The sequence below is a fragment of the Macaca thibetana genome, chromosome 14 (assembly GCF_024542745.1).
Source record: "Macaca thibetana thibetana isolate TM-01 chromosome 14, ASM2454274v1, whole genome shotgun sequence".
Taxonomy (NCBI): domain Eukaryota; kingdom Metazoa; phylum Chordata; class Mammalia; order Primates; family Cercopithecidae; genus Macaca; species Macaca thibetana.
Genome location: NC_065591.1, coordinates 117,205,932 through 117,217,633, shown reverse-complemented (window position 1 = coordinate 117,217,633; position 11,702 = coordinate 117,205,932). Strand labels below are relative to the sequence as shown.

The window sequence follows — 11,702 nt, the reverse complement described above, 5'->3', positions numbered from 1 at the left end:
AAGGTCAAAGGCGTGATTGAACTGGTATTAAATGATTGTCTCTCAGTTTTAAGTTCACATTTCTATATTCTGCTTTATGATGGTGGTTTTTGCAAGCTAGATCCTTGTTAAATTCTGCCAATAGGGGGTGCTGGAGGGAGACTGGCAAGCTGGACAAGAGATGCATCTTTTTCTGTTTCCTCTTCCTCTCAACAGCTTTTTACCTGGGCAGTGGCAGTTGGCTTCAGAGTTACAGTTGGTTTTGTTCCATGGTTTTCCCCCCACACTTTCAGAACCAGCTTCCTGGTGCCCCACAGAGATACCAGCACCATCTGAACAGTTCCCCTTCCCTAAAGGTACGCATTTTATTTTCACGGAGGTCCTTTGTTCCTGAGATGTTTGGGCTCCAGTTCCAAGGGATCCCTCCCTCACACTTTTTAATTAATTAATTAATTAATTTTAGAGATGGGATCCTCCTTCGTCACCCAGACTGGAGTGCCACTGTACAATCATAGCTCACTAGAGCCTTGAATTCCTGGGCTCAAGAGATCCTCCAGCTGCACTTCCTTTCCCCGCACTTCTAAGGTCTAATTAGTCTAATTACCTTAATTACCTTAGACCTTAGAAGTATGGATGTCCAACATTTTCCTTGTGTTTCCCTAGACCTACAGGTTTTAGGTGTTTCTTGCAGTTTCTGTCTTTGTTAACTCAATATCTCCTTTTGGCTTTTTGTGTCCTTTAATACCTGGTTAACCACTCTTAATTTTAAAGCCTCTGTAAAAAATAACTGGTGCCGTTTTTGGTTTCTGACTGACCCACATGGAGAGTAGTATGACTTTCAGATTTGTGTGAAGAGTAACTGAGTCAGAAGATAAAAAGTGTTTATAGCGATGCTTCTCATATAGTAATTGTCATATAAGTGGAAGCTATTATTATTATTTACTTAAGATCTGTCTTTCCCATTAGTTTAAGCTCCATGAGGATAGGGATTATGATGCTGTATACATACTAGGGTCTAGCAGTACCTGGAACATAGTAGGCTTTGAACATATGTTTGTTAAAGGAATTACGAAGAGGTTGGAGGAGAGAGAAAGAAGGATACGCAATTTGGGTATAGAAGAAAGGTAGCTTTCTTTATATTTTTATTTTTTTTTTATATAATATAATATAATTCATCACTCTTTCTGGGCTTCATTTGACAAGTTTCATTAGAAATCAGCCTCTACTCTTGTGAACATGTTCGGTCAACCTGCCATTTCTCTCCAGGGTGTTAGAATTATACAGAGTGGAAAGCTCAAGTGTGTGTGAGATGGAGGTAAGGGTGGGAGAAGCATCTGGGGTCATGGGGCATCTGTTCACACAAGTGGCTGATGAGATGTCTAGTGGCCAGACTCAAATGGCTTCCTCAGACCGCACAGTTCTCAGCTTCCTCCATGCCGTGCTCTAGGCATGGGAATATTTGTGTTCCTGCTGGTGGTTCTGTCCCCTGGAAGTATCCTGCAGTTGTTCCCTGTCTAGAAGTTGATGCCTCCTTGTGAGTTTGCCAGGGAAGCTGGATGCAGGTACTATCTCTGGAATCTCATAGACTTCTCCTGCTTTTATTCTCCAACCACTAGTCCCAAACAGATCTGATTCTAGAAGGCAGACAATCTTTCTCTGTTCATGGTTCTGGTGCAGCTTCCTTTCCATGTCCCAATCTTCTCCTCACCCTGGGATTAACATTCATGAACAAACTCCAAGAAGACTTGAGCCACTTCTTTTTATGTTGCTACTCCCCATCCCTTCAGACCACAGTTATGTGCTTTCTTTGGAGTGGGATAAGAAAGATAACACAGAGAGAAAAAAAATGTGAAAAATATTAAAATACCCTGCCACAGAAGGAAGGAAAGCAGCAGAGGAAAGAGGAAGGGATTCTTTTTTGAAATTAAACTATCCTTTTCCCTCTTTTCTGAACAAACTGGCTATACAGTGAAAGCGCAAGGGTTTATGGCAACCTGCAGGATATATTGATCTTGTTCTTGCTCTCAAGGTTATTTATTTACTTATTTTAAGGGATGAGACAGAGACTAGAAAAGGAGAGGGACTTTCCTTTCATGTGCAGAAGATGGAGCCATGTCTTTGCAATCCTCTTCTGTAGTGTGCGTGTGTGTGTGTGAGAGAGATTTTTTTAAAGAAAGTCATTGTGAAGAGGCTGAGGCAACAACCTCACCCAGAAATTGGAGTCACAGAAGAAGCATTCACTTCTAAAGGTCTTCATTGCACAGGTCGTGGCTCCTGCAGCAGCTGAAGCTCACAAAATAGACACTCCACTTTATGCCTTTCACGTCAGCACAGTTCTTCAGGCAGTCCTTGAAGGTTAACCAGGGACTACCGTCCCCTGTGGAAGGGATTAAAAACAGATCAGAAAGCCTGGCCATGAAACTTCTGCAAAAAAACTTTTCTCCAGACCACACCAACATATAGAGAGAATCTTGTGTAGTTCAAAGCTCCGTTATTCAAATGTAAAGAACTGGAAGATGTTGCAAGTCGGGGGCTTCCCAAAAGAAATGCAGCGATGGAGCAGTCTAAAATGATTACTGGGGGTAGGGCAGTAAGAAGAACAGTAATTCAGGGAATGCCAAAGCTGGGTGTTTCTCTTGAGAATCTTAACACTGATTTAAGTGAGGGTTATAAATGCCAAGAGACAATTTAGCACAAAGGGTGGAAAAAGAGAAATCATGATGTCTTGTCTTAACCATCCAGGGCAATTCAGCCACAGTCTACTGATGACGCTGGCGCTTCTATTTCCACAGTTTAAAACCAACTGTAAGGAAACCCAGACAGGCACAAGAGGCACAAGGACCAAAAGCCCCTTCCTCTCAACGACTCACTGTTACCCATTGGACATAGATTACACCTATTCTCTCACCTCGATTTATTCTCCTCTGTTTTCTTCAGGCTTCTCAAAATACTAATTCCTTAGCTGTAGGCCCCCACCCTCCTTAGTGACCACTTCCATCTAATTTTCATTACGGTATATGATGCGGATGAAGGAATCAGCCATCCCAGGTGTGAGACTGCCTATAGTAAAAGTAAAGTAAGGTCTCCCCTTTCCCCTGTGGCTGATATGTCCCTGTCTACTTCCTCTACCCATTCTTCTTTTCCCCAACCCACAACTTACTTTTGGAAATCCTTCCAACCATGCAGGCCTCTTCTGTTCCTGCTGTGCATATTCCTCTTCCTCTGGAGCAGTTTTCTCCCGGGAACTGGAGGTGGCACATCCTACACTGAACAATTTCTGTCACTTGGCCAGAGAGTGGGGAGAGAGATTGAGAAACAATGGCACTACCACAAAAGAACCCCTCTCCCTTTTTGGGTTAGAAGTCTGCCTGGAGCCAGAGGACTTTGCCAGAGCCCATCAAGCATGAACATCTTCCTCTGCGGAAATACGCTAAGCCACGAGAGTGACTGAGGTTTATGGCCTCAGGAACGTTAGCCTGAAAAATGGGAGGGGAAAGAAAGGTGGAGGAACAAGGAAAAGTGAAACAGTATCAAGACTGAGATGATCGGCAGGTCCTCTTCATACTTACGAGGAAATTCAGCTTCCACAGTAGCTATTTCATTGTCTGTACTGGCAAAGAGAAAGAAAACACATCTGAAATGTGCCTGAGATTTACTCTTGTATTGGGTTGTTATAATCTGCCCTTTGGGGTCCATCCTGTACTCTTAAATTGGAGCCATTCCAGGACCTCTGTCCCCCTAATGACTAGTCACCTACTGGGCATCTCTGCACCTCTTCTCTCCTTCTAAATCTCTTCACCTCTTCGAGGCTTCTCAGATTCATCTAACCATTCCTATAGGATGCAGCACAGACCAGAAGGAGAAAGATAAGTGCACATGCTTTTTTGCTTCATTCCTTCTTTTTAATTGACTCTGTGTGGCACAATTAAGGTAAGAGTCTTAATTGACTCTTACCTGTGGGTGCCTGGAATCTGACAATGGGGACAACCTGGAATTCCTGAAGTTGTCATGCTTTAGATTTGGCCAAGCAACACGTGAAAAGCCAACATTCCACTTCCTCCTTTCCCTTTTCCTTGCCCTTCACTGACACTCACTCCTGACCTTGTCCGTTGATGCTAATGTTATTTTGTCAAATCTAAAATCAGCTCCCATCCCAGCTCTGTCCTGCTGGAAGAGGTTGTTGAGTGTTGGAACTCAAGGTCTATTTCTATTTTTTTTTTTTTTTAGCCCCTGGTGCTCACCTCACCCCACACATCTTTTCCTCCTCAGACCTGCCCCTTCTCATACCACTTATCTATTTCTACTCACCTGCAAATTTTCTCTTGAAAAGTGATCCAGATACTGCTGTTGAAAAAAAAAAAAAAAAGATACACTGTCTGCAGACTTCATTTTCCAAACCCCATCTCAAAGCTTCTGTGAAATCCACTCGATTCCTCTCTAATCTGCCTCTTTCCCCCCATAAAGGAAGGGAGAAGAGCTTTAGTTAAGGTCCTGGGGATATGACATACCCCGGGTAGAAGGCATAACATTAGAGCAGAAGCTCATCATGTTTCTGTTACGATAGGACTTCCATGAGAAGGCCTCTGCCATGAGTGCTCTCACTTGTTCCTAAATTCAGGATTCTTACCAGCTGTCAACCCTAGGGACTCACCCCTAAAGCAGCAGAGCAGGATGGGGAGTTCCAGCAAGAGGGACTTGTCCATTTTGGAAAGAGGGAGGGCCAGGCTATAGCAGGAAGATTCAAGAGTGCCTATTTATACCCCTGCAAAGTTGGGCTTTCCTGCGAAAGGTTAGGGGTGGGGACGTTGTGGAAGCTCTTGGAAGGCATACGCTGCTCCTAGGGAAATCAATGTCTCTGTAATTTCTCTCCCTTGCAACTTGGCGGGAGAGGGAATGGCTAGGTCAATCCTGAATCTGATTTATTCCAGTTCTACCACTCAGATGCCAGGTTCTATGGTCTTTTCACTATACCATACTGTAAAAGAATGCAAAGATAAAAACTGGGCTGGATGGGTAGAATTGAGAGTCATCTACATCAAGACATTGATTAAAGCTGAGAGAATATATAAGTATAAATCATTGGAATGCAGAAAGGCAAAAAGAAGGCTGAACACAGACTTAGAAATACATACCTCTAGGAATACAGAGAAAGGTTAGGCTCAGAGGCATACAGAGGGTTCCCATGAGGAGAGTAAAGTTTCTCACTGTCAATCATCCTGGAAAGAAGCAGACCCTAGGGTAGAAAATGAAAGCGAGGAGGAAACTGTTTTCCTTTCTTGGGGCTTCCTCGTGGCTGCGACTTAGACTTTAGTTGGGAGAGAGAGATTTAAGACTACTTCATCTGGAGAAAGGTAAGCTGGTCCTTCTCACTCGATGGCAGGCCAGGGGATTGAACCCGTAGATTCTAAGAGGAGCCATATCTAGTATCTCATTCTAAGTTTTCTGTTCATTTCCTTCAGTTGTTGCTATGCATTCAGTGCGTTGTAATGAATGTTGCAGCTTAGTCTTCATTGTCATTGTAGAGAACCGACAGAAAAGGCTGTGCCCATGCTTAGGGCAAAGCATATATTGCTAGGAGCATCTTCTCTATATGAGAAGAAGAGTAGCAACTGGAAGGAAGCAGGTTGCAGCAGGGCACAATGCAGGTCTACAGCCAAGTGGGATGGTGGTCTAAGCAAGATGTTGGCTGAAGTGGTTGGGGACAGCGAGAGTAATGTATAAAAGACTTTTGCATCCATGATATTTTGGAGGTTATTATCACATGTTTAAGATCAAACTGGCATTTCCATGCACAGAGGAAGAGACTTATATACTATCTCCCTTCTGGCACTGACTACGCTGATGAAGTTTTAAAATAACACCATGAAGTATTAATGTACTACATACACACTTGTGCACACATATGCACATGAGTACACACACACACGCACACGCACACACACACACACACACGCATGCACACATGACAGCATCGATTTTTGTGTTCTGCGTATTCATGGACAGAAGTCTTCCTTTCCTTGCTCTCATTTCCCTGAACTTTAGCATCTTCCCTTGCATCTTTACATTCCTTTCTCTTGCCTTTTGAGATTTCCTCTCCTTTCCTTCTAGGAACCCCATAATTATTTGCCTAATGGCACCCATAAGAAAGAAGGAAATGTTCTGTTCTTCCGCACTGTCAGAAACGTCTCCTTACCTAATTACACCTCTATAATGTTATTATACCACTTCCCCTACAGCAGAAATCTCCTCCTCCCAGCCAATGATTTGTACTGATCCACCTGTATTCCTTGCTTATATTTGAACTCCTTTCTCGACTTACCCCTAACATCTCCTCAAATGTATGAATACTCCCTAGCCTCCTGGCCCTGATACCTGATTTTCTTACTGAGTCTCACTCTGCTTCTTTGTGACACTAATCCTTTTACTTTTTGCCTTAAGGGAGTCCCCACCACCAAATTCTTCTTATGTCATAAATTCCAGACCTGTGGCCAAAAAGTATTCAGGAATCCCTTTTGCCTTATTGTTTTGAACGCTGTGGAACTTTGTAAAGCCCTTTATTCATGATCCCTCCTCTCTAGCACTGAGTTCGGGAGACTCAATTAGTCCAGAAGAGTAAGCCCTGGCAACGCTGAGAGTGATGGGGTACTTAGTTACGTCTCTGTGTGCGATTAGAAGATGTTTAGATTATGGCTGAGAACTTTTAGTTTGCATCTCCAATGTTATCCTGCAAATTAAAAAAAAATGATGATTTTTGAATGGAAATTCACCTTCCAATCAGTTATTAATTTTAAAAGAAATAAATCTACGCTTCACAGAGGGATACAGCAACACATCCTGAGTTTCACTGGTAACTGAGATGTTTTTACATAATAATCATTTTGAATATATTAACTGGGCTAGTGATGAATACCAGGATTTGAGGAAAGACATCTCAGCTTAGGCAGACCTTACATATGAGGAGGGTAAACCAGATGAACCACAGTTATGGTTCCGCTGCAGCACCAGTGGCCAGGCTCCTGGAGTTTTCCTAATACCACAGGACTTACACTAGTAGTGTGCGGAGAGGGGCCAGTTCTTCTCTGTCAGGCTTTGAAGGAATGGTCAGATCAGAATAGCCTGTTCTTTTCCCTCAGGCAAGTGAACAGCATAGCTCTGGGTGACTTAAACTAGATGAAATCAGAGTCATTCTATCCTCTTGAGGGACATGAAAGATGGAGGAAATATTCAGACAATATGGGCAGATCCAAGAAAGAGTTTCTAGGAGCCATTATGGTTCTGGGGAGCCTTTCTGTGTACGTTCTTTGCTACCATGAAACTTTCCATCTCTTAAGAATTTCTGTGAATCTCAGAATCTCTCAATATGTTGACAGTTCCCCAGATAATTTCTTTCTATTGTACTGAGGGTTGGAGAAGATATCCTGGACATTAAAGTGACCAGGGAGGCAGGTCTGGGATTCAAGAGTGAAGAAGTAACCAATAATTTATTTATCGTTCCTATTGGAGCTTGCAGATTACATAAAAGTCCTGGATTTTAATATTTTGTACCAACAAACCTAGCTATCCCTCTGAGAATTCTTTTTAAAGGTGACCTCAGCTAAGGAGAAATTAGGGACTCCTCCCCTACTTTGCATGGTAAGTTCACAAGTACGTGAAGGCCACTCCAGAGACTTCCTCTCAAAATGCCAGTGCACTCAAGGAGGCAAGTAGCTGCCAGTATTGGTGAGCTTACTACATACTTGCAAAGTGTCTTTCTGAGACAATAAAAATGCTCTTTCTATGTTTAGAGAGGCTATCTGTGGCCAGTTTGCCTAAGCAGTTTCTCCCTTGTTATTTCCTCTGTGTGTGTGTACATGTGCATAGGTGTGGGACTTTCATATTGGTGAAATATAATTCACATACCAGAAAAGGCATAAGATTTAAATTAATATTTTGAACTATTTTAATTCAAATTGTGTAACTACAAACCAGGTCAGAAAGTTCAATATTGCTCAAACCACTGAAAACTCCCCATCCCAAGTGGTCCTCTCTAAATACATTGTTTTTTCCTCATCTGCTGGGAAACACTATTCTTTCTTTTATGAATTCTAACCATTGTTTTCTGTTGTAGTTTTACCACACTATATTTTTGCCTGTTTTATTATTTTTTATATTTGAGATGGAGTCTCACTCTGTTGCCCAGGCTGGAATGCAGTGGCACGATCTTGGCTCACTGCAACCTCCACCTCTCGGGTTCAAGCAATTCTCCTGCCTCAGCACCCCCCACCCATGCCACCAGTAGCTGGGTTTACAGGTGCATGTCACCACACCCAGCTAATTTTTGTATTTTAGTAGAGACAGGGTTTCACCATATAAGCCAGGCTGGTCTCGAATTCCTGACCTTAGGTGATCCACCCACCTCGGCCTCCCAAAGTTCTGGGATTACAGGTATGAGACACCATGCCTGGCCACCTATTTTAAATATTGATGTAAATGGAATCATACAGTATGCATTCTAGGAATTATTCATGGTTTTGTATAAAGCTTTTTTTTTGTAATATATATTTAGTTATATGAATATTATGATGGAGAACTTTCCAGTACTGATGGAAAACATCAGCCCAGAGATTCAAGAAGCCCAAAAAGCCCTAAGCAAGAAGAACAAAAAATGCAGCATGATAGTAAAATTTCAGAAAGTCAAAGAAAATCATAAAATGTTAAAAGCAACCAGAGGACAAAGGACATAATACATTCCAAAGAACATTAGATTGACGGCTGAATTCTCAGTAAGAAGGAGGCTAAACGTTATGGGATGATATCTTTAATATGCCAACATATAATTGTATATCCAGAGAAAATATTCTTCTGTATTAAAGTGAAATAAACACATTATTAAGCAATAATAATGCCATTAACAAACTTGCACTTATTGGGACTAAGTACTATCAATAAATAATTGTTAAGTTGAATTGATATGTTAATTTGAATTAATCAAGACTGGAGGGCAGATCAGGTTCCAAGATGGCTGAATAAGAACAGCTCCAGGCTATAGCTCCCAATGTGAGTGACACAGAAAGTGGGTGATTTCTGCATTTCCAACTGAGGTACCAGGTTCATCTCACTGGGGCTTGTCGGACAGTGGGTGCAGGACAGTGGGTGCAGCCTACTGAGCGAGAGCCGAAGCAGGGCGAGGCATCACCTCACCCGGGAAGCACAAGGGGTAAGGGAATTCCCTTTCCTAGCCAAGGGAAATTGTGACACACAGAACCTGGAAAATCGGGTCACTCCCACCCTAATACTATGCTTTTCCAAGGGTCTTAGCAAACAGCACACCAGAAGATTATATCCTGTGCCTGGCTCGGAGGGTCCCATGCCCACAGAGCCTCCCTCATTGCTAGCACAGCGGTCTGAGTTCTAACTGCAAGGCGGCAGCGAGGCTGGGGGAGGGGCGCCCGCCATTGCTGAAGCTTGAGTAGGTAAACAAAGTGGCCAGGAAGCTCGAAGGGGGTGGAGTCCACCGCAGCTCAAGGGGGCCTGCCTGCCTCTGTAGACTCCACCTCTGAGGACAGAGCATAGCCAAACAAAAGGCAGCAGAAACTTCTGCAGATTTAAATATCCCTGTCTGACAGCTTTGAAGAGAGTAGTGGTTCTCCCAGCATGGAGTTTGAGTTCTGAGAACGGACAGACTGCCTCCTCAAGTGGGTCTCTGACCCCTGAGTAGGGTAACTGGGAGGCACCCCCAGTAGGGGCAAATTGACACCTCACACGGCCAGGTACCCCTCTGAGACGAAGCTTCCAGAGGAACAATCAGGCAGCAGCATTTGCTGTTCAGCAACATTCACTTTTCTGCAGCCTCCACTGCTGATACCCAGGCAAACAGGGTCTGGAGTGGACTTCCAGCAAACTCCAACAGACCTGCAGCTGAGGGTCCTGACTCTTAGAAGGAACACTAAAAAACAGGACATCCACACCAAAATCCCATGTGTACGTCACCATCACCAAAGAACAGAGGTAGATAAAACCACAAAGATGGGGAAAAAACAGAGCAGAAAAGCTGAAAATTCTAAAAATCAGAGCGCCTCTCCCCCTCCAAAGGAACACAGCTCCTCGCCAGCAATGGAACAAAGCTGGATGGAGAATGACTTTGACGAGTTGGGAGAAGAAGGCTTCAGACGATCATACTTCTTCAAGCAAAAGGAGGAAGTTTGAACCCATCTCAAAGAAGCTAAAAACCTTGAAAAAAGATTAAATGAATGGCTAACTAGTATAACCAATGTAGAGAAGTCCTTAAATGACCTGATAGAGCTGAAAACCATGGTGCGAGAACTACGTGACAAATGCACAAGCTTCAGTAACTGATTCGATCAACTGGAAGAAAGGGTCTCAGTGATTGAAGATCAAATGAATGAAATGATGCGAGAAGAGAAGTTTAGAGAAAAAAGAGTAAAAAGAAAGGAACAAATTCTCCAAGAAATATGGGACTATGTGAAAAGACCAAATCTACGTCTGACTGGTGTACCTAAAAGTGATGGGGAAAATGGAACTAAGTTGGAAAACACTTTGCAGGATATTATCCAGGAGAACTTCCCCAACCTAGCAAGGCAGGCCAACATTCAAATTCAGGAAATACAGAGAACGCCACAAAGATACTCCTCAAGAAGAGCAAATCCAAGATACATAATTGTCAGATTCACTAATGTTGAAATGAAGGAAAAAATGTTAAGGGCAGCCAGAGAGAAAGGTCGGGTTACCCACAAAGGGAAGCCCATCAGACTAACAGCGGATCTCTCAGCAGAAACTCTACAAGCCAGAAGAGAGTGGGGGCCAATATTCAACATTCTTAAAGAAAAGAATTTTCAACCCAGAATTTCATATCCAGCCAAACTAAGTTTCATAAGTGAAGGAGAAATAAAATTCTTTACAGACAAGCAAATGCTGAGAGATTTTGTCACCACCAGGCCTGCCCTACAAGGGCTCCTGAAGGAAGCACTAAACATGGAAAGGAACAACCGGTACCAGCCACTGCAAAAACATGCCAAAATGTAAAGACCATCGATGCTAGGAAGAAACTGCATCAACTAACGAGCAAAATAACCAGCTAACATCATAATGACAGGATCAAATTCACACATAACAATATTAACCTTAAATGTAAATGGGCTAAATGCTCCAATTAAAAGACACAGACTGGCAAATTGGATAAAGAATCGAGACCCATCAGTGCGCTGTATTCAGGAGACCCGTCTCATGTGCGGAGACACATATACGCTCAAAATAAAGGGATGGAGGAAGGTCTACCAAGCAAATGGAAAACAAAAAAAGGCAGAGGTTGCAATCCTGGTCTCTGACAAAACAGACTTTAAACCAGCAACGATCAAAAGAAACAAAGAAGGCCATTACATAATGGTAAAGGGATCAATTTAACAGGAAGAGCTGACTATCCTAAATATATATGCACCCAATACAGGAGCGCCCAAATTCATAAAGCAAGTCCTTAGAGACTTACAAAGAGACTTAGATTCCCACACAATAATAATGGGAGACTTTAACACCCTAATGTCAACATTAGACCAATCAACAAGACAGAAAGTTAACAAGGATATCCAGGAATTGAACTCAGCTCTGCACCAAGTGGAACTAATAGACAGCTACAGAACTCTCCACCCCAAATCAACAGAATATACATTCTTCTCAGCACCACATCGCACTTATTCCAAAACTGACCACGTAGTTGGAAGTAAAGCACT

At 42.8% G+C, this 11,702-nt stretch overlaps 1 protein-coding gene across 2 annotated transcripts; it reads right to left on the bottom strand.

Annotated features, from left to right (window-relative positions):
* Positions 1-2,113: 2,113 nt before the first annotated feature.
* On the bottom strand, positions 2,114-4,684 carry PATE1 (prostate and testis expressed 1). Of its 2 annotated transcripts, XM_050755754.1 has the most exons (5): positions 4,631-4,682; positions 4,288-4,323; positions 3,549-3,584; positions 3,140-3,262; positions 2,223-2,356 (listed from the first exon to the last, which is right to left on the bottom strand). In XM_050755754.1, exons 1-5 carry the CDS (start codon positions 4,680-4,682, stop codon positions 2,223-2,225), a joined length of 381 nt encoding a protein of 126 aa, XP_050611711.1. The 2 variants fall into 2 exon arrangements, with proteins under 2 accessions (XP_050611710.1, XP_050611711.1); XM_050755753.1 differs by lacking the exon at positions 3,549-3,584 and having other exon boundaries at positions 2,114-2,356; positions 4,631-4,684.
* Between the last annotated feature and the right edge of the window lie 7,018 nt (positions 4,685-11,702).